Here is a 23,780-nt window from a genome sequence, read left to right as displayed (position 1 = left end):
GCCCTGACGAGTGACTACATTAAAACACTTGATTTGCATTGTTCTGGTTCTTTGCATGTCAGGGCTCAGGAAAGCTTACCATGCTGAAACTGACCCTACAAAGGAAAAGGGCAATAGCTGGTCATAAAGTAAAAAAAAAACATTTTGTTGTCTAGCCAAATGAGCGGTAGATAAATAATTGAAAATCTGATTACATGATACATTTCTGTGACATCCTATTTATTTATATTGACTCTGATCTCTAACATGACCTTCGACAACATGCCTTCTTTATTCATCTTCTGAAATCCATTTCTATGGCAATTCTGTTTATCAAAACAAACCTTTATTCATAAATGTATTTGTATTGTGGCGTTTACAGGTTTCCCAACCATTGAGCTTTGCTGATTTCAAATAAGGCCAGGAGAGTGAATCTTATTTACTGCCGAATGGCGTTTTAGTAGAACACAAGTGGGTATTAGGGAGCTGCACAAAACACTAAACCTAGCCTTGAAACAATATACCTAGTCTTAGTATTTAGTAACAGAGGACGTCTTTTGGTGAGGCACACTTCTGAGAGCAAGAGGTCTCAATTCACCTGCTATATATCCCCCTCCCAGAAACCCTGTGAACCCCCCCCCTTCTTTCCTATTACCATAACAAACCGATAAACCTAGAACACAATAGGGCACATTCAGTCACTATGCCTTCTGCCCATCCCATACGGTTCGCTACAGTATGTGGCTCTCAGTTTCATTTATGTTCTTGTATACAATTTACAATCCATAGATTCTTCAGCCTACAGGTAGTTAAAACCCAGGTATAAGGCGGTGATTGAGGTGAGTAATAGCAACCCTTGCCCTTGGTTTCACTGGAACCTTTTGCGGCTACTGGAAACATGATCCCAGATTTTCTCCATAACACGAGATGGTGGAGCCTTCATATTTGTCCATATGATAAAAAAAATATGCTTAATTTATAACAAAAACTTGATACAGTCACAATGTTTCTGTTTTTTAGCCTTCAGTTGAATTCTGATCTATGTATTCAGAGGAGATGCTTGTGTCTTCATACTGCACAGTTTGCCGTCTCTCTTGATGGTGTGCCAAGAGTGGATTGTGAGAAATAACATCAAGGCATAAGATCTCCACCCTCCTCAGACCTGTATAAACATGATGTTTTTTTCTAGCTTCTAAGACTGGTTCAGGTCCTCAACTGAACTCCATAGACATTTGTACTTGATACCTAATTTGACTATTGAGGCGGTGCTTGCATATTTATGCATGTGTTACCCAGAACAGATCTATTATCAAGTGGTGTAATTCCAGTTCATTTAGAAAACGACGCACCTTGCAAACAACAACATTGCACTGATTCTCAAGGTGAATATTTCAACATATATTTGCATAAATAATTATCTAGGGAATTTCAGACACTCCAAGTGACCCTTGTTTGAGTCATGTAATAAAACTCAATGGATTTCAACAGAGACCACATTGTTATATTTACGAAATATTTCTTAATGTGAAAAATAACATTCAAGTGGATACAGAAAACATAACAACTTTGAGGAAAAGTACATCTAACACTCACAGAATCATGTGGGTACTTTTCTTATTACGTGTGTGGTAATCTGACATACTCTGCAGATACATATTCTACTCTTAATATTTCACCAAGAAGTAAATTATAAAATAAATAAAATAATTAATACTGTGCAGTACCTGCATTATCTCTCTGGTAATATGAAACAAATGTAAGCTTATTCTACTGGGAGGAATTTAAAAAATACCCTTTCTACTACAGCCTTAAAATCTATGGGCAGTTGCAGAAAATAGCTATTTATGCGTTGTGCCAATAGTAATGACTACAAGCCAAGGAAATCTAGGGTGTCTTGTTTGGTTTTGAGGAATATTCTGCAATGAAAGCAATTTTTCATTCCAAACAAGCTGCATAATTTATGTTTAAAGTCTTAGGGAAGCATTTTCAAACACTACTCTCGGAGGCTGACTAATTTGCTATGCATTGGGTGTGTTCCACAGATATTTAGAGGTCATTTGTCAGTACACATATGTACAGTATGTGGTAGGTCTTACTGCTTTTCTTGGTCATACTTTCCCGAAAACCAGGTTTTAAATATGTTTAATTGTCCATCCTAAAAAATACAAATAATAAAATACTAAGAGATATTCATTCATTCATAGATATAGCTTATTGTTGTCACTCACAATGAAAATGGGGCAAGAACTGTGAATCGATCTCTGTGTGTGCATACTAATGTCACATTCAACATTTCAGACACCACGGGCCTGATTTGAAAGAAACTTGGGTGAATGATGCATCTTGTGATTTTGGTTTTGGCATTTACAATTTTAGTCTGATTGGCCTGATTGTGGCACTATAACAAGTGATTGATAATGCTATCTTTGCAAGATCGCTCCTCTCATATCCTAATGCCATGAAATTTAGAACATAGAGCCCTCTCCTCATAAGAAACAAATTTGCCCTTAAGAATACATAAGGTCCATCATTTAGAATTTTGTGGAAAAACACTTAAAATGGTCCTCTGGAATTGTATGACTGATTGGCTCTAATCCTAATATTAGATTAGATTAAACTTTATGGTCATTGAACAAGTAAAAGGAAACAGTACAACGAAATGCAGTTAGTATATAACCAGAAGTGCAAATAGAAGAGGATAGAAAATGTGTAAGTATTTACAAGAATTTTATATATTTATATTGCAAGTGGAATGTATAAATGTACAATGAAGGCAAATGCAGTACAAATGGTAATACTAGATGTGCAATTAATGCCAATAGAGGAGGGCAGAACATTTACAAGTACTAAGTGGGATAATAGTTGTGCAGGTACAAATGGCAAATCTAAATGGCGTTCTGGATGTGAGGTCGAGGCAAATTCTGCCACATCTATGGAAAAAAGTAGTTCGACATAATGCTTTCAGATTATTATCTAAAACAAAATGTCTGCTTTTAACCAAAAAAACATTGATGTGGGCATTGTCTGATACATTCGTCAAGGATATATTGATTGTAATGTCAGTTGGTACAGATGTTGCAAACACGGTAAAGATTCCATGCAAGAACACCCTTAGCGATCACAATGTGGCATTGTAAGAACCATGTGTATATAACTTGATCTGTTTGACTCAGATTTCTGATAAGTGGCACAGATGCCCAGGGAAGTGAGTCTTGCTAACCCACATAATATTGAGGAACCCAGTGGCAGAATTTTGACTAAACTTCGGTTAATGTCTTTGATTGGTCGAAGGGGGCAGTGTTTCAGTTGTAGTTTATGTTTTCTGTTGCCTCTTCTATAATGCTTTTGCATTATAGTTTCTTGTTGACCAAGATAAGCTATATTTCTCCTGATTTAAATGGTTTCCAAAAACAGTGAATCCCTTGACTTCACGGGGAGTGATTCCGGAGTTTCATATCAATCCCTATATATAGTTCTGCCATGTAATAATGAGACAGATCCTAGTTCCAGCTGGGGATCCTAAAAGAAAGGGGTCCCTGGCATCGCATGTGACATTTGAGTAGTTCTCACTGAAACTGGGTCATATATGATTGTATCGAACAAAGAAAAGGGAGTACTTGCTTTGTTTTTTTTATTTTAAAGCTTTTGGTTTGCGTTTCTAAAGATGTAGTATAGTAGTGAAGTCAACATCATGTTTTTTTTTGTATTCCTCAGAAACACTTTTCTTGATAAATAAAGTCCCTTGCTTTCAAAGGGAAGCTTCCAATTGAAATATATTTTCCACAGTTCTGAGAGACTTTGACACTGTGTTTGTCTAAACGTTTGTAGTAGGTGTGCTTCTCAACAGAACTGTCATGCCAGTGCTTAGCACCAGTTTTTATTTAAATGACTCATTGGCTCATTACCGTGCCCTAATTCCAGCTTGTAACCTAGCTATCAATTGTTAATTATTTGTAACTCATTTCTGAAATTTGATTGTGGTGTGCATTTGTAATTAATATGCAGAGTCCTTAATCAGTTCTAATAATTACTTTAATTAGATAGAAGTCTAGTGTCATGAATTGCTATTAATAAGGATTAAATTTGTATTTACCTCATTCTTGGAATGTTGCATATCAGATTACCAGTCTTCCATTTCATCAAGTAATTTCAGTGCCATTGTCTATCTATGAGATCTATTCATATTGCCTTCAACTTTCTCTAACTTAAATTGCACTCCATATTCTTGCAGACAAGATGAAAAAACTTAAATAAATAAAAATGACACTATGAAGTTGAAATAGCACTTACATTTTGAAAAGGAGGATAATGACACTGTGAATATCAGCCTGTTCTGGTCGTATGTGACTTTTGGCCTACTTTGTAATGTTGTAAATTTGATTTGATTATAGTACTCAAATAACTGTTCGTCTGGTTAAAAAGGCTTGGCTCTAGACAATTGAATCAGCCAGTCAGAGATGTTTATGTAAATACAAGACCAAACAAAGTAGCTATCAGCAAAGCCAGAGGAAATTAGCTGACTAGGACAGTCAGTGCAATCATTTTAGGTTTTTAAAATTACGTAATTCCACCCATCCCATAAATCACCCATCCTACAGTATTTCAGTATTTATACTCTTTGTCACTGAAGTAATGTTTGAACCATTGACTTAAGCAGTAATGATCTCACATTTTGGGATTTTAGAATGCTGTAATTGCACCTGCACCTTGAAACCAAATTAGGTTGTATAATGTAGTCTAAGGTCATAGCCTGTCGTGTCCGACAGTCTGGGAATCAAGAAGTGTTTATTAAGAGATGGAGAAGAGCTGTGATGTGATGAGGAAGTGCACTGCATTACTGACTGATGAAGCATCTGGGAGAATTCCCCACATCAAAGCTTCTCTAGTCTTTGAATGTCTGCCAGTGCCGATGGTAATTAACATGAGAAGGTATTGCTGACTGCTGTCGACTATAATATTGTTATGACGGTCATTTTTACATAATACCATAATACTAACTGGTGTGTTTACATTGTTGCACATAATTGATTAATTGACGCGGTCATTAGCAGTGTAGTAATACAGAATCAGAGCTCTCTAGATCAGGAAACTTTCTAGTCTACAGTTATTATACAGTGGGGAGAACAAGTATTTGATACACTGCCGATTTTGCAGGTTTCCCTACTTACAAAGCATGTAGAAGTCTGTAATTTTTATCATAGGTACACTTCAACTGTGAGAGACGGAATCTAAAACAAAAATCCAGAAAATCCCATTGTATGATTTTTTATTATTAATTTGCATTTTATTGCATGACATAAGTATTTGATCACCTACCAACCAGTAAGAATTCTGGCTCTCACAGACCTGTTTGTTTTTGTTTAAGAAGCCCTCTCCACTCATTACCTGTATTAACTGCACCTGTTTGAACTCGTTAACTGTATAAAAGACACCTGTCCACACACTCAATCAAACTCTCCACAATGGCCAAGACCAGAGAGCTGTGTAAGGACATCAGGGATAAAATTGTAGACCTGCACAAGGCTGGGATGGGCTACAGGACAATAGGCAAGCAGCTTGGTGAGAAGGCAACAACTGCTGGCACAATTATTAGAAAATGGAAGAAGTTCAAGATGACGGTCAATCTCCGTAAGAAGCATCTCAAGGTCCTGGAGTGGCCTAGCCAGTCTCCAGACCTGAACCCAATAGAAAATCTTTGGAGGGACCTGAAAGTCTGTATTGCCCAGTGACAGCCCCGAAACAGGAAGGATCTGGAGAAGGTCTGTATGGAGGAGTGGGCCAAAATCCCTGCTGCAGTGTGTGCAAACCTGGTTAAGAACTACAGGAAACGTATGATCTTGGTAATTGCAAACAAAGGTTTCTCTAACAAATATTAAGTTCTGGTTTTCTGATTCATCAAATACTTATGTCATGCAATAAAATGCAAATTAATTACTTAATGATTTTCTGGATTTTTGTTTTAGATTCCGTCAATCACAGTTGAAGAGACTTCTACATGACTTCTACAGTGGGAAAATCTGCAAAATCGGCAGTGTATCAAATACTTGTTCTCCCCACTGTATTTTAGATCCCTGTGATGATAGAAACACACACACACACACTTTATGGTTGTGGCAACTCCATTTAAAATCCTATTTACCTTAACCCCTAATCCTAACCCCCGCATCGACGGCAGGACTTCTGTACCCAGGAGCTGTGAGGTAGCTTGGCAAATGCATGGCGGTGTTCTGATCTTTGAAATAAATGTAAGCACACATAGACACTGGCTGTGTTGTGATCCATGAAATACATGTAAGCACACATAGACACTGGCTGTGTTGTGATCCATGAAATACATGTAAGCACACATAGACACTGGCGGTGACCACCACAACAGGAGGGAGAATAGGAAAATGATATCAACCTTGAGCACCAGATAATGTCATTTCCATGGTGTCAGTGAGTCTCTTAGGGTGGTCTAGCAGTCAGTCAGTTCAGTGCACGTGTAATGGTGCAGTGTGGATCTATATTTCTATAAAACGAAGCATTAAAATGCCTGAATAAATATATATTTAATTTAATTGGTAATAATATCAGTATTGACAAGAAACTAAGAAATACAACTGTTTACTGCCAAATAGACCCTTGGCCCAAACCAACTTTGCTTGTACAAACATTATGAATCCAGTTCTGCAGCAGAACAAGACAGCTGATCTTTGGCTACCAAAATTCGGGCGACCATATTCAGGCACCATTAGCTAGAATCTAAGATAACCGCATAGAACAAGTGTACAGTAATGTAAAGAAGACAAAGAGAAACCATTGCCAAATATGAATCCATCACATTCTCTACGCAGCTGGTAAAATGTTTGTACCAAATTAATAAAAATATTATATTCTAGTTTAATCATTCATAGCTAAGCCTAACTACTGCAGTTAACGTTAATTGCCCAACTTGTTATAGCTAATGTTAGCTGCTGGCTAGGTTTGTATGTTCGTGAAACAAAATACAACTTAATAAATCCATACAAATATTCTCTTACCTGACAAGATCCTAGTTTCAAGTAAACTCAGGTGAACTGTCTTTAAAAGGCAGTAGCCTAAGTTGACCATTAAAACAGATCTAGCACACTTTATATACTTGTTTTTTCTCTAATAAAATGTGCTGCTAGGCACCTGTATTGCCCAATAGAACCTTGCTAGCTTCTACTTGACTCTTTTCAACATCTTTACTAGATTCTTCCCACTCAGCAATACAAGCCACCCATTGGAATCATCAGCCTCTGGGCTATAATTAAAAGTTATAAAAATAGCTAATAACATTTTACATACTTTAGTCTGAAGCTAGATTTGTCAATCAACAGGGTTTTGGCTTGAGATACATTTGACTCGGGGTACGCCAGTCTATGGTTGGCCACGTCCTCCCTCATCCATGGTGTATACAGTATGTTTGAACTTTGTTGAAAACTTTTTTTGTTGAAAAGTTTTGGCATGTTAAATCATAGACTCCTGCTAATGCCTGCCTGGGAGGCAGCCTGGTTCCAAACCAAATGCAACTAACCTTTACCCGGTGCAGAAACCAGCCTGGTTCCAAAACGAATACAACTAACCTTTACCCGGTGCAGAAACCAGCCTGGTTCCACAGCTACATTTTTCTAATCCCCTCACTGTATAGTTATTTACGTTGTGCCTTCTCAATGAGTCGTTAGAGGTTTGTTTGTCAGAACAGGATTTTGAGAGAAATATGTTGACTCAAATATTGACGTATAGTATATTGAGAACATAAAATGTCTGCTAGGGTCATTATTGAAGCACTGCCTAGCCTTTAACCCTTACCATCACCCTAAACTTAACCATAACCCAATTATAATGTGTAACCGAAAATCTAACCGGTGTGCCAAAAATACCAATTCCTTCATGGGGAGTACCGAAATTACCCCATGGATACATTTTTTATTTGTTTTACTATCGTTGCTGCAATTTTTGGTCATTACCAATATAGTGAAAACAGAAACTTTACACACACAAAACACATGCCACAAAACTCTCATGCCATACAAAACCATAAATATGATTCACACATAACAAGTATACATTTATTTTATTTGTATTATCTATAATGTAAACCAAATATCAACAATATGATTCAACCATTGCTTCATTGCTTAAAACCCTGTGGGTGGATACAGTCTGATGGGCTGGTTGGCATGCAAAAGGGTTGTCTCCTCCTAACTTTCCAATGCTAGAAGGAGGAAGTCAATGAAAACACACTGATAAGACTGAATGCAATGCGTGTACAGCCTGCAGTGGGTTACGTACAATTGAAATATACATGCTTTAATTCACCATCAGACTGACTGTACTTTGGTTATTTACACTTTCTCCTGTCAGACGCAACAATAATGCTTGACCTAATTTGTCGTTTCCCTTCTCAGGAAGAAGAGTTGAGGAAAAGCGGAGAGGCCAAGTATGCACATTTGAGTAACGACCTCCATGTTTTAATTGAAGTATTTGCTCCACCTGGTGAGGCCTATTCCCGCATGAGCCATGCCTTGGAGGAGATCAAAAAATTCCTAGTTCCAGTAAGTTCATTTAAACCATTTCATTTACTCTAATTCCTCTAGGGTTATTGTGAGTTGTACATTGAGATGGTCCTCTGAACTTCTGCTCTTGTGGATACCTCTGCCGGGGCTTATTTGCACTCCTGGACGTAATTGAAAGTTTACAGGGTTAAGCAGGTGATTAAAACAGCTCCAGACTCACTCACTGAATGTTGGACGGTCGACAATGAGGTTTTGGTATGACCCCAACTGAGACCGTAGTGAATGACAATGAAGTTAGATTTTTTTCCCGCTAACTACCAATCTCCTCTGTAGCACCTTTAAAAAAACGAGCCACCCCCCCCCCATACCCCCCCACCACCACCACCACACACACACACCCATCTTATAATGAGTGAGTTAATGTATTCCACAATTAACAAGTGCTGCGTGGAGGAACTTGCGAGGCACTGCCGACTTTAGGCCTGGAGCAGTTAGTGGTAATTAATGTGCATACTGAGGCATGCTGAGCCCGGGCTGTAAATATTAATAAAGCTTTTGTAGCGTCTGCCAATCCCTCAGGTAGATGGGCGTTATGAGATTCTTCTCATAGCGTTCCTTCTGCTTCTCCTCTACTGGCCTTAGGGTTTAAATCACAGTTTATGCTTTTCTGGAGGGCCTGAAGTAAAGGGTGATTTAGCTTGGGCAGCTGCACTGATCAGGTCATAGTAGCACAGTTCAGGCTGTTTGTACAATCTACATTTTGAACATGGTGGCCATCACACTGGAATGTCAAGTATCCCTGACATATTATAGTTTTTTTCAGGTTACAATACACCGTAAAGCTATTTATGAGTTTGTCCTGTCCTGCCCTGTTGACTTATAAGAGAACCCAGTCAAACACAAACGCGGAAATGCAATTGAGTTGAAAGAGGAGGATTTTTCTGTATTCATTCCTCTCCTAAATTATGTATGGAGGAGGACCAAAGTAGCCCATCCAACGCTTGGCATTTTCTTTGGCATGCCTAACTGCTATAGTCTGCCAAAGCATGAGATCCTGTTAGCCTCTGTATTCAGGTTAGAATCAATGGACTTCTTCCAGAACTCGCCTTGCAAGCAAACAAAATGTCATGGTAGTCAGACAATGTGTCGTCTGGGCCGGAGGGTTTTCCCCAAAGGGGGCAGCCTGTAAAAACACCGTTCATTATGTGGGTGAGGAGTTGAATCTTTTGGACCACATACTGTCACTTAGTAAAAGGATAGCAGTTATTTGCATGTGGCACAATGTGCAACATTTATTCCAAGTGTGCCTTTACTGTAACTCAATATCAATCTGGTCCACGGAGCGGTTGGTGGTCAACATCAGTATGGTCCACGGAGCGGTTGGTGGTCAACACCAGTATGGTCCACGGAGCGGTTGTTGGTCAACACCAGTATGGTCCACGGAGCGGTTGGTGGTCAACACCAGTATGGTCCACGGAGCGGTTGGTGGTCAACACCAGTATGGTCCACAGAGCGGTTGGTGGTCAACACCAGTATGGTCCACAGAGCGGTTGGTGGACAACACCAGTATGGTCCACAGAGCGGTTGGTGGACAACACCAGTATGGTCCACAGAGCGGTTGGTGGACAACACCAGTATGGTCCACGGAGCGGTTGGTGGTCAACACCAGTATGGTCCACGGAGCGGTTGTTGGTCAACACCAGTATGGTCCACGGAGCGGTTGGTGGTCAACACCAGTATGGTCCACGGAGTGGTTGGTGGTCAACACCAGTGTGGTCCACGGAGCGGTTGTTGGTCAACACCAGTATGGTCCACGGAGCGGTTGGTGGTCAACACCAGTATGGTCCACGGAGCGGTTGTTGGTCAACACCAGTATGGTCCACGGAGCGGTTGGTGGTCAACACCAGTATGGTCCATGGAGCGGTTGGTGGGCAGGGAATTGGTAGTAGAGACGCTGCAAATGCAGACTCCAATGCAGACAAAACCTCAGTGTAAAGACGCTCAAAGGATGTATTTCACCGCAGTGTCTGGTTCTCCTAGAACTGCAGGAATATTACCATCACAGATATATACCGTGGAATAACACCATGGATAATAATTGTTTCCATGGTGTTGTTTATCGGGTAATTTGATCATCGTATTAAATCGGGGCGTTCAGACACTCTTTCAGCAAGTTTAATTCTCTTCGCTGGAAAATGGCTTACAAACGGAGCTCAATCACAATATTTTTCTCCTGGTTGTTGCCTTTCGCTTTAGTTCAAAGCGTTTTGCCACTTAATTTTCATTCAGAGCCTAATTTGGCTTGACTGACCATTCACTGGCCTCAATAATGATCCCACCAGGCTAGCCATTATATGTGTTTATCTTAGAATAAATATATTTCCCCATACAATTCTTACCCATCAGGTATTGACTATGGAGAAACTCGGTGCAATCAATTGATTTTACTTGAGCAAAGCGTTTCGGAACAGACCTTATTGCATTTACCTCATCCACTACCATTTTGGTGACTAAAAAGGAAACAGAAATAAGTCATTATGACATTGGAATGTTATGTCAGGGTCCCCTGGACATCCCTGGGACATCCACTGCTTGTTGGGAATGAGTGAGTGAATTCTATTGACATTGTAACCTTGATGTTGGCGTTTTGTTTTCAACATCCGAGTTCTGTTTTCAGTGACCGTAAGAGCAGCCAGTGGGCACACGGCATGACTTCAGTATTGTTCACCATCAAGTGACATGAACAAGTCCTCTATATTCTGTACTGCTGTATCATTTATTTTGTGGGGTCCTTTCCATATGACCAGCATGAATATATACTGTCAATTATACATTACCTTAGCTTGACTTTTAAATAAGCCTATATTCCGTATAGCTGGGTAACTGAATGCCTATGGAAAAGCTGTCCTGTCCTAGTTGCTGTAGGTGGCATTCATTTAGGTCTGGCATAGTGTTTGATTTCCAGTCACGAATGCTTCATCCGCTACAGATGTGAAATATGTGTACCCCTGTCTAAAACACTACGGCTCTTTGTAGACTGAATGTTTTTTTCTCAAAATGCTGTCAACAGCCAACTTTTGCCAGCCCAATCAGATTTGTTGCGCTTCGGTAAAGCTACACATTTCCAATTAAGAGAAAGCGCTAGATGTTCCTTCACACCAAGAGGTTGCTTAAGGCCCTGTGTTTATTTATACCATACATCAACGGGGTTGCTACTTGTGTGCAATGCCTTTTTATAACCTTCCCTGGAGGTTACAGTTACTACAAACGAATGCACTTTAACAATCTCACGACAGTTGCCTTCAATAGCCTTATCTGATAAGTGTTTAAGATAGATATTTGTGGTGGAAAATACATGATACATTATATCATACGTTGAAGATGTTAAAGGTGTATTACCTACCAATGTGTTGAGTTAAACTCACTTTATGTTTAGAAAAAAATGTAACACATGATATATGGCCCGCGAAACGACATTCACAAGAATGTATAATGAGTTTTGTCAGCCACATAAATCAGCACTTTAAACCAAGTGGAGGCTGAATGCTGTCCTAAATGCCACCTCTCATATTTATTTTAGCCTAGCTGTCATCGCAAAACAGGATGAGCATAAGTGGTTGGAGGAAATGAGACCTGTTTATCTGTCTAAGCCGGTTGACAAGATAATCAAATATGTCTGATCCACTCTGTTATCTAGCCTATGATTCAGATCCTTGTCATGTTCAATGACTGGCTGAGATTACCACGGACGAATCAAAAGGCAGCTGTATTCCCACATGGCGACAACGCAATAGCCACTTTGAATATGTTCTCCCCTTGCACTTTAAACCTTGTCTCGGTGCAGTGGAACACAAATACTGTGGTTTTCCCTGGTTACTAGTCTCAAAGCGATGTTGTGCCTCGAAAATCACCCCGTTGCCATGCCTACCTTGGCGGTCTGGAGAATTCTGCGTTAGCCAAGAACCCTCCCCCACATGTGTTGGTGTTACATGTTATGTTCATCAGTGTTTTCATCCTGGTTAGGACATATTTTGCATCGAGTTGTTCCGCATGTTAGTTTGTGATATTGCATAAAATATAAGAAAACGATGAGCTGTGTTTTGCCAGAACTGTTGTCTGTACCCCAAAACAGCATGTGTCATGATATGCAGCCGTTTCACTCAGTCATCACACGAACTACACCTTCTATTCTAACCTCGTGAGCAAAGTTTATGCTTTGCCAAAGAAAGTTGTTTGACATGTTGTGAGGTGGCACCGGTTTACATGGATCCACTCTATTTTCCCATCTACAAAGGCTTTGCATTTTCAATGAGGCTACCTTGTTCCTAATTTGACCCTCTAAAAGAAGGTTAATTCATGCAGTGAATCCCAAAGAGTTATACAATGCTGAAGTGGATGGTCTAAAGGTGTACCCCCATCTAGCCCTGTTACTGTAGGTCAGTGAAGGGAGTAAGGACAGAATCTGGACCATTATTTGAACATATAGCTAACCCAGTCCATGGACTTTGTATGACTTATTGAGTGGGTTTTGCACTTTCAGGGTATTAGCTGTGTTTGGTAACTCATACAAAATGATACCAAATGTCCACTCAAGGCTTACGTATCTTTGTTTTGGAAGATAGTTTGGCGTTGTCTTTTGAGACCATTTCTCTTGACCATTTCTCTCCAAACAACTATCATTAGATGTGAGTATTGTTCCCCTAACGTACTCTGACCAGAACCTTCCCAGATAATCAAGGATTAAACTGAATCATGCATTTTTCTGTGTGTATCAAGAGATTTTATCAATTTGGGAAACTTTGCTGCAGTAGCGAGCATCTGTTGCGGTCATAAGACTAATGTCCTGTTTTATATAACGTGAAGTCTGTTGTATTTTGTTCCCATAGGACTACAATGACGAGATCAGACAGGAGCAGCTGAGAGAACTCTCCTACTTGAATGGAGGATCAGACGACGCCAGCAGAGGGAGAACAGTGCGGGGGCGGGGCTTACGGCTTGCTTCCACAACAACCACTCGGTACTTATTTAGCCAATTCACCAATTGCTAAGACAAGCCATGTTAAGATCTCCTTACTGGCCTCCATCTTCATGCAAGATGACACTGGTTTACATGGGGCCAGCCTTTTACTAGTTGGACCTTTATCCAGTCCTCACTTTCATGAGGGCTATTTTGTCTTAGGAGTTATGGTTAAAATTAAAGTTAGGTTTTGATTAAGGTTTGGGCATATTTAGAGTTATGAGTTAGGATTAAGTTGAGGCTTGGGAAATAGAAAATGTAGGTATCGGATAATGATTTTGGGGGTTAGGGATGATAGGATTTCCAATTCAAACCCATTGTTACTCCCCAAATGGTCTTCACTATGCACTACAGAGCTGTGTGTGTATGTGTGGTTTGGGTTTTTCATCTGTGTGAACTTTAACTCAATGATCATAATCAAAATTTGACATTGGCTTTATTGCTTCTAATGCTCATATCCCGTTTGATGAATGATTAATCTTTTGTTTCAAACACATAGTTACTTATTCATGATGCAGGATATTATTAATAATTGATGCAATATTTCATATCTCAGACATGACACACCTCAATAATTCATATTTCGAACCATCTACCCTGCCTTCGACATGCTAGTACCTCCAGGATGTGAGTGTGCAGTGACAGCTGGCAGTACACTACCTTAGGTGGTGGTGATGGAACTAAACACTGCCCCTATTCTTATGGGATTCTGCCCATTTAGAATCACCACCACGTCCCTCCCCGATTCGCTCCTTATGCTGCACCGATAAGCGATTACTGTAAATCTCCATGAGAAATATGTACGGGTAATGTGGCCGTAATTCTCCTTGGAGTCTTTGTATTTTTGGACGATAATGGACAGATAGCTTTCGTGAAGGATCTGCAGTGTCTGTGTATTTTCGACCTCCTCCGTCTTGCTAGCGGTATAATATCTGGAGGTTCTCCAGATATAAGACAGCTTTACGATCTTAAATCTACCATGGACTCCCCGTGGTGCTCCTTTGGCCCTTTTAGGCAGTAAATTTTCATGACTGGAAACAGTTTCCCAGCATCTGCCTCCCAAGACCCTAATTTCAGCTCAGACCTACCAGGGTCCGGGTCATTTGCCTTTGATCTGTTGGTGTGAATTGTATGCACGGTCGAATAACTGTTAGTGCACTCTGGAAGTTATAGCCTCTCCTGTTAGGGCTAAGCACAGTGAGTCAAAGGAAGCCGGAGCATTTTCTTGCCAGGCCTGCTTCTGTACCGAGGTGTGAGACATGGGAGAGCTACCTCCTCAGCTCATTGGAATAAAGTACAACGTCCACATTGAATAACTTGCCTGGTAGAAAAGTGATATGATGACTGTTCTGCTTCGAACATCATTATGACTATATTGTATGTGTCTGAGCAGAAAAGGTTATGCTAATCTTCCTCTTGACAACACTCAAGCTTGTGAGCTTGCGCCACCACCAGCAGTATCTGCTGATATCTGAAACAACCATTGAGGTCAGCAGTATTCTGATGGATGACGTTTCAGTTTCACTGTTGCAGATCGTTGATTTGAATCAAAAGGCGATTTCATTTCCACACTGGATAGCAAGCGGGGCGGGGCACAGGCTTTTCGAGGGGTACGTGCAGAAACTGAAAAAGGTCCTCCCTGGGAAGATTTATTCCACAAGAGGATCCGACGGCAAAGACGCGTGCGGAATGTCGGCGGAGTGTTGGAGTGTCGGCGGAACACAGGCAGCAGAACCAACAAAAAGGACAGGGCAACCATCAAAAAAGGGGACTATGGAATGAGGGCAAAAAGTGCACTATTGGAGTGGGGGTTAAAAAAGGCACTATGGCGTGTGGGGGGTGCAAAAATGGCACTATGGACTGGAGAGGTTAAAAAGGTCGAGCCCTACCTGTTTACGTGCCTGATCTCATATAATCTTTAATATGCCATCAACAACATAGTTGTCTTTTGGGGATTGTTGCATGCTACGATATATCATTATTTTTCATAAAATCGACTCCTCGGGAACAGTGTCAACGTTCATGCTGGCAAAGCGTCTTGATGTCGCGCTGTGATCTAGTCTCTCATCCGCGTGTCATTCTTGTTCAGGGGACGGGGAGCCACGGCCCCGCCCCCTCCACCAGGCAGGGGGGCAGCTGCAGCCCGGGGAACAGCGGGCACGCGGAGTGCGCTCCCACAAGCCACACTAGGGAGAGGAGTGACTGCTCCCAGGGCCAGGGGGACAAAAGGAAACCCTGGATACCGACCACCTCTGCTACCTGTCACACACGAATCATACGACGACTATGTAAGTCCAGCCCACTTTGGCCCCACTTCTCATTGTTGAATATGTAACTGATGAAGTAAAACCGTCCCGCTTAAAAAGAGGTTTAATAGTTGTGGTCTTGGGTAGTCCTGTAGTCTAAGCCTCGGCGGGAATAAATTTGAATGCGGCATCACAGCATTTCACCCACTTTCCTGTTAAATAAATAATAAAATAGACCAAACAAATTTATGTTTATCTTTATATATATAAGTATATAAATATGAATGTCAGGTCATTCATGGAATGAATAAAACCAAGGTGAACATCTGGAAGAGATTATCCATTGCCGTGTTATACAGTAACCCCCAGAATGATTGCCTCACTTGGTAAAGATGAGCAAAAAAGGCTGTAAAATTGTCATTGTTGTTTATCAGCTTGACCTTAGAATCAAAGTAGGACAGAAATATAACCTTTAATTGAGGTAAAATGTTCAAAGAACAAACAAATTATTCATCAAACCACACTTCCTCAGCCATTATTAATGCCGGGGACAGTCAGAGAACACGTAAATAAATTGAGAAAAAAGACTGTCAAAATCTCAGCTGTGAATCTAACATAAACATATAAATAACCAGCGGGGAGGTCGTTTTGGAGAGGTCGTCTTGGTTCCCGCGGATCCCCTGGTAGGTCGCTTTAGAACCAATAGAATAACTCAAATTGAGCAAACCCTGGTTGATTGTGGCAACATGGGGCATTTCGAAAACAAATTAGCGTATTACATTGGTGGTCAAAACCAACCATCTTGCGTAAACTGACGAACATATTTCTACGGTGCAGCTACGACAATCACATGCAATCACACAATTTCACCATTTATAAAATGGTCATATACCTATATTTTTTAAATAGACCAGCATAAAAAACTTTGAACTCAGAGTATTCGTCCAGTGGATGATTACAGAGTTCACCTCCTGTTTCAGTTTCCTCCACGGCAGGGTAAAAAAATCAGTCAGACACAAATCAATAACTTAATAAACAATAGTTGGTGAGTAGTAAGAGTCAAAACCCAATTCAGACCTGAATCAAAACGTTGGATGAAAAGAATGTGCATGTCATCTCACAGGAAAAGAAACAGGATTTTCACAGCCACATCTGAAGTGGGAAAATCTGATTTTTCCACTTCAAGGCAAAACACATCCTGTTGTGAATAAAATGAAGACCTATAAGTATGAATCATTGTACAAAATCATGTTGTCTGGCTGTCGCCTTTCAGGTGGAAAGCTGGTGTGGGGCTTTAATAGAACCAAACAATCCCAGCCTTGCTATGTGCTGGGTTTCAATGGTTTTCAGTTTATAAAACTTAAATCCCATGAAAGGAACTGCTCTTTTTGTATTTCAGCTAGACTAAATTGAAAATATTTACTTCATAAGACAAGATGATGTTAAGACCTGGATTCAAATATTAAAGGTATTTCAACTTCTTTCACTTTAGGAAATTCTATTTATTAAGTTATTGGATATTGGGATTTCTTGGGAAATATACTTATTGACAGTATTGAAAACTTGGCATGTATTTGAAAATACAAAATTATTAACAAAAAATTACACAAATATGTAAATAGTACTAAGCATTTAACCAGGCCTGTGTGGTATTTGAAATTTTTGTGGGGGATATAAGTAGTTCAAAAGTTTCAAAGACTTTCAACTGAAGTCTTTTGGGGGGGATTATATATATTTTTTAAATGTATTTTAACCCAGGTTTGAAAATAGACCCACAGATGAAGACCACTTTGCAATTTTTTATCAAAATGCAACCCTCAGACATTCAAGGTCACATCGAGAGAGTGAAACAGGGTAAACGTTGAGTTGTAACTTAATGAAAAAAGCTACATTCTCTCCAGTCAATTTCCACTGAGCTTTCCCGCTATGCAAAGCCCCTGTGTGTGCTGGCAATTGGCAGATTGGCCTGTCTGCACGGGGAAATGCACAAGCACAGTCTCATTACCAAAACCGAATTGAGTTCTGATGGAGAGTCTGTGTATTTCTTGAGAGGCAAAAAGCTGGACATTTTTCTCCCCAGTAATTGGGGGGTTGAGAGTGAAGGTGGGAGCACAGAGACAGATACCAGGGGATTAAAGAATGAAGGAGTTTGTCCTGAAAATGTCTCCCACCCCCCCACCCGTATTCTCACCTTGCTCTATCCTCTACCCTAGTACTAGATTTTCTCTCAGAGTGTACTTCCCAGAGAGTAGGCAGACCCCTTTCTCTATTAGGTCAAGTTATTTCTTCCTCACTGAAGTATACTGGAGGCTGTGATGCCTCTGTGACTGTTCCCCGTTCCCATCCGGCACATCCTGTTGCTTGGTTGGGGTGTGCAGAATATGGTCAGGATAAATCAAGTATTGGGTCGTTTTTTTTTTTGCCAGTCGCCATTCTTTTGTCTATTTGTCATCTTGAGGACGTGCTATAGATGCTGAACGTTGAATCAGAGGAACACTGTGCAAATTTGTGGCGGTGTAACGTGAATTTCTCGTGAGGAAGGTTTGATTGATGGCCTCTGTCAAGCTGTCACTCTCCCTCATAAAAGTGATACTCTGACAATGACCATAATCGCACCTGTTAGGAATAGTATTGATTCACCACTGCAATACTGCATAGAGAGGAGAGAGAGATACAGGGAGAGGAAGAAAGAGACATTTTGTAACATTATAAACAGGGCACATAAAGGCTTGAGAAGTTCACTGGAAGTGACACCAAAGATTATTTTTTTTGGTGCTTTTCTTGAATTTCAAGAAAAAAAAGGAGGTCCAAATGGGTGGACTGTTTGTAATTGATTGTTGGTACTGTAGTTGTTACTGTTTGTAATTGGTTATTTGTAGTTGTTACTGTTTGTAAATGATTATGGGTAGTTGCTACTGTTTGTAATTGATTATTCATAGTTGTTACTGTTTGTAATTGATTATGGGTAGTTGCTACTGTTTGTAATTGATTATTGGAAGTTGCTACTGTTAGTAATTGATTAATGGGTAGTTGGTATTCCAAAAGTATTTCCCAATGTGCAAATATAATGTGTATTCACACTTGGAGCATCCTTTACTTTGAAACTGGGGGGGAACCACTATAAATTTGCTTTGAAAAATGTATTGATTTGATTTTGTGGCCACAGATTAAGCATAGTCTACTGACCTTGACTTTTGAGTCCTAGACCATGCTTAATCTGTGTCTGCCCAAACTCTGTCTGCATGAGGAAAAAGATGATCTTGTCTGATGAGACCAAATTTGAACTATTAGGCCAGAATGAGTGCTAAATGCTAATTCTGGCAAAAACAACTTACTGCTCATCACCTGGCCTACAGTGTAGTATGGTGGTGGGAGCGTCATGGTGTGGCGATGCTTCTCAGTAGCAGGGACTAGAGACTGGCTAGAATGGAAGGCAGTATGAGCAGAGCAAGTTACACAGATATTCTTAAAAACCTGAGCCAGAGAGCACAAGACCTCAGATTGGGGCATTGATTAATCTTTCAGCATGACAAAGACCCAAAGCACACAGCCAAGAAGAAGCTGCAGTGGCTTTGGTACAAGTCTGAATGTCCTTTGTAATGGCCAGCCAAACCCCGGACTTGTATACTATTGAACATCTGCATGGTGACCTTCACGATGCTCCCCATCCAATTTGACAGAGCTTGAGAGGATCTACAAGGAAAAATGGGAGATACTTCCTAAATGCTGGTGTACAAAGCTAGTAGAGGTGTACTTTCAAAGACAAAGACAAAGAAAGTTGAATTTCTGTTTTTTATTATCAATAAATTGGTACGCATTCCTAAAAACATGTTTTCATCAATAATAAACTAAGTTTGTTACAAAGTGAATGGATCTAAATACTCTGAATAATTAGGCACTTTATACATTATATAAATATTGTGTGTATATATATATATATATATATATATATATATATATATATATATACAGTGGGGAGATCAAGTATTTGATACACTGCCGATTTTGCAGGTTTTCCCATTTACAAAGCATGTAGAAGTCTGTAATTTTTATCATAGGTATTCTTCAACTGTGAGTGACTGAATCTAAAACAAATAACCAGAAAATCCCATTGTATGATTTTTAGGTAATTAATTTGCATTTTATTGCATGACATAAGGTTTTGATAAATCAGAAAAGCAGAACTTAATATTTGGTACAGAAACCTTTGTTTGCAATTACAGAGATCAAACGTTTCCTGTAGTTCTTGACCAGGTTTGCACACACTGCAGCAGGGATTTTGGCCCATCTCAAGGTCCTGGAGTGGCCTAGCCAGTCTCCAGACCTGAACCCAATAGAAAATATTTGGAGGGAGCTGAAAGTCCGTATTGCCCAGTGACAGCCCTGAAACCTGAAGGATCTGGAGAAGATCTGTATGGAGGAGTGGGACAAAATCCCTGCTGCAGTGTGTGCAAACCTGGTCAAGAACTACAGGAAACGTATGATCTTGGTAATTGCAAGGTTTCTGTACCATATATTAAGTTCTGCTTTTCTGGTGTATCAAATATGTATGTCATGCAATAGAATGCATATGAATTACTTAAAAATCATACAATATGATTTTCTGGATTTTTGTTTTAGATTCAGTCACTCACAGTTGAAGAGTACCTATGATAAAAATGACAGACTTCTACATGCTTTGTAAATGGGAAAACCTGTAAAAATGTATCAAATACTTGTTCTAACCTATTGCAACTGTTTTCCTTTTGCCAAGTCTTTATAAAAATGTATGACTGACATTTTAAATAAAAATCTACATAAATAAAATGAATACATTTAAAACCACTCATCTAAGGCAATTACCCAAGACCCAAAGCAAGACGTTTGTGCTTGGTAAGTCTTAAAACTGGCTACTCTGTTTCTGAGGGCACACCACAAATAATACACATGAATAAATACAGTGAAATAATTTGTATTGGACTTAGTCTTAAATGTGAACTCTCCAACTTTAGAAGCTGCACTGAGAATGCCATAATGTGATTAAATGCAGGGCTAGGGGAGGTTTTAAAGAAAATGCATATTCATCCCCAAAAAAGAAAAGTTATAGCACAAGGTCATACTATGGATATGGAACAGAGTCTTCCCTCAAAGTAGTTGAACCAATGTGAGCAGTTTTCAAATGTGGTGCAAAGATAATAAAGCAACTATTTTATGTACACCATTTTTTATACTATACAGTACATATAGAATGGAACACACATTGTAAGAAAACACCATGCCAGAGATATCCTGTGTGCATATATATATGTATATGCTGTATAAGGATATGGAAGAACTTTGCTTTTATTGGACTATCGTTAAAGATGGCCTGCACATCTGGAGTAATTGCTTTTTAACAATAGGCTTGGTAACACTGCATAGTTCCCATTTGTGAGGTGAACTAATTATGGAAATGTAATTCTCCATGCACAACTCCCCTGTTTAATAAAACACATGTAAGACACACACCTCAAGTAGATTGTTTAATCATTCCATACTCCAACTTAGAAGACAGTGGAATACCCAAAAGTCTTTGTATCAGCTCTAATCCAAGGGATTCCTGACAGCCGTAGAGGAGTACAAAAACTATAAATGATACCTGAAACATATGAAAGTATGCAAGGAACATAATAACCTAAATTGTTAATGAGAATGTTACTCCTCAAAGTCCAGTAGACGTTTTGGTCTTTGCTATATGTATTTTGTTAGTTTATTATACTAATTTACTACCTCAATATAGTGAAGAATCCCAGACCGAAAAACAGCTTGTGAAGTACTCCGTTTTTGTGGGCTCTTTTTATGTCTGTCACATGCTGCAATAAAAGTGAAATGCGTAAAGCAGAGTGTGTTGCTTAAATATGCATAGGAGTAAAATCAAGTCTGTTCAGCCACCAAAACTGGATTGCAGCAGAAAGACAAAAGACCCCACAACTAATTTTCTGTCTTTCTAATTTTTTGGGGCTCTGCATTCAAAGACAGAGCCGTGCGCAGATCAGTCACTGTCAGGGGACGAACAGGTTGTCAATTGATAATGAAGCATAGAGCTGAGAGCCTTTAGGTCCTTCCGCTCCTCCCTGTCCTAATTACACTGAGCCAGGACTCTCCAGCCCGTGTGTTAACACTTGATTTATTTCCTCCTGGCTTGTTCAATAGCACCAGCGTTAATTGGTTTTCCAAATGAGTGTTGAAATATAAGGATCAGGCTTCATTAACTAGAGGCCCCAGCCGACCTCAGCACCCGTTATGCGTTGCACTTGTAAGACCATGTTAGGGTCAGTGAGGGGAAAATCCGGGGCTCTGTAAACAACATGTACTTATAGAGAAGTGTTATTGACAGTGGTGCTGTGGCGGAGTGGCAACCAATCAAAGCTTTTGGACAGTATCTCATCCTTGACAACCAGCGTGCTTAGTTACATTCGATCACATTTCTCATCACTCTTCACACATTTTAAATGTAAACGATAGCCGTTGAAAATGGCAGTCTGTCGCAGCGGAGGAAAATGGGAAGCAGTACTACAAGTGTTACGTGTAATGACGGAAAATAATCTGTCTCCATATCACTTTGTTTTTGAGGACTTCAGCTTGAAATGAAACTATGAAGAAAGTACAGATAACCACATTTAATTTGAATACACATGTATATGATCATCTTGATGTTGTGATAATACGTAATTGCAGAACTGTGTGACTGTCTGCGCCTGACTCTTCCATGTCCGTGGCAGGCAGTGCTGAGGCGATGTGGAGAGTACTGTCAGCCGGGAACACTAACAAAACGGTCAATTAGTGAGATAGGTAGGCCTCTGACCCTCTCATTATGTGAAAAGACTCACAGAGAGAAAAAATGACATAAAATCCCCTGAACAACTTAATCCTTGACATAATCCCTAACTTTAATTTAGTCAAATCCATGTTCATACTCTTATAAAGCCACACAAGAACCCAAAGAAGAATTTAAATCGGCTTGACTCTACAAAAGAGTAGTATCTTGGTAGCATATAGCTTCATTTGACAACGTATCCCTTTTTAATTGCACATACCCTATATAGAGAAGTTAACATGTGTTATTAAAAACAACAACAGCAAATAGATCATGTAAAAGTTATATTAAGCCAGACCCAGCCCCCCCCCCCCCCCCCCAAGTTTTAAATACCCTATCAAAAAATTGCCACAAAAAATGACTAGCCCCTTAGCCATTTTTAATAGCCCTCTCAGTCACTGCGGTCCTGTATTAAGCTAATGGGTACTCTAGTATGAAAGTCTGAGCAGAATTTGTATTTTCATAACAATGGAGTGATGGAGAGAAATTGTATTAATATCAATGGAGAAGATACTGAAGATGTTTATTGGATAGATTATTATAGCATCTTCAAACCCTGCATATTTCTGTTATTAAAATAGATAATGCTCATCATTACTTAAACTAATGGGTTCTGAGGGAATGAGAAATGAACAATCAACAGTTCCTGTCTACTGACTATGACATCAACATACATGTGTTTATAAGATTAATTTATATCCTTCTATTTATAGTAATTCTAAACAAAAAATATCCCCCAAATTTGACCATTATTGAAGCTATTAGCTAATCGCTATTGCTACTGGTATACCTATAAATTGGAATGGCAGACAATTCCAGTGTGAATACAAGGATTAGAAGACCAGGTACTGTAGATTACAGAATGATGATTGACAGAAATGAGGCACTTTATCGACAAACCAAAAAGCCTTAAAAAAGCAAGATTCAATGATTAGAAAGTGGCTTCACCTTCAGAAATATGACAGAGGAGATAACAGAGCCTAAAATAAACATGGCAGTGACAGCAGATAGGATTAAACAGCAGCAGCACATTTGGAAACTAGTAGCACACCCTGGAGCTTGGTTCTGCCACAACTGCCTTGTCATAATACGAACACTGACTGTCTGCAGTCTCAGTTCAGCCCAGCTCATTAAAGGAAAAGATACTGTATGTCTATTTTTCGGTCTTCCCCAGTGTCTGT

At 39.7% G+C, this 23,780-nt stretch overlaps 1 protein-coding gene across 4 annotated transcripts in view; it reads left to right on the top strand.

Annotated features, from left to right (window-relative positions):
* Window positions 1–23,780, top strand: part of khdrbs2 (KH domain containing, RNA binding, signal transduction associated 2) — a 79,200-nt gene that overhangs the window by 36,096 nt on the left and 19,324 nt on the right. For all 4 annotated transcript variants that reach the window (XR_828822.4, XR_002196848.3, XR_828821.4 and 1 more), the window contains exons 4-6: window positions 8,394–8,540; window positions 13,388–13,518; window positions 15,608–15,806. Coding sequence is in view for 1 of the 4 variants with exons in the window: in XM_010888999.4 (XP_010887301.1) it covers window positions 8,394–8,540; window positions 13,388–13,518; window positions 15,608–15,806 (477 nt within the window). In the remaining 3 variants the exon portion in view is untranslated. The remainder of the gene's footprint in view (window positions 1–8,393; window positions 8,541–13,387; window positions 13,519–15,607; window positions 15,807–23,780) is intronic.

This window comes from Esox lucius, chromosome 6 (assembly GCF_011004845.1).
Source record: "Esox lucius isolate fEsoLuc1 chromosome 6, fEsoLuc1.pri, whole genome shotgun sequence".
Taxonomy (NCBI): Eukaryota; Metazoa; Chordata; class Actinopteri; order Esociformes; family Esocidae; genus Esox; species Esox lucius.
This window is presented reverse-complemented; position numbering and strand designations above follow the sequence as displayed.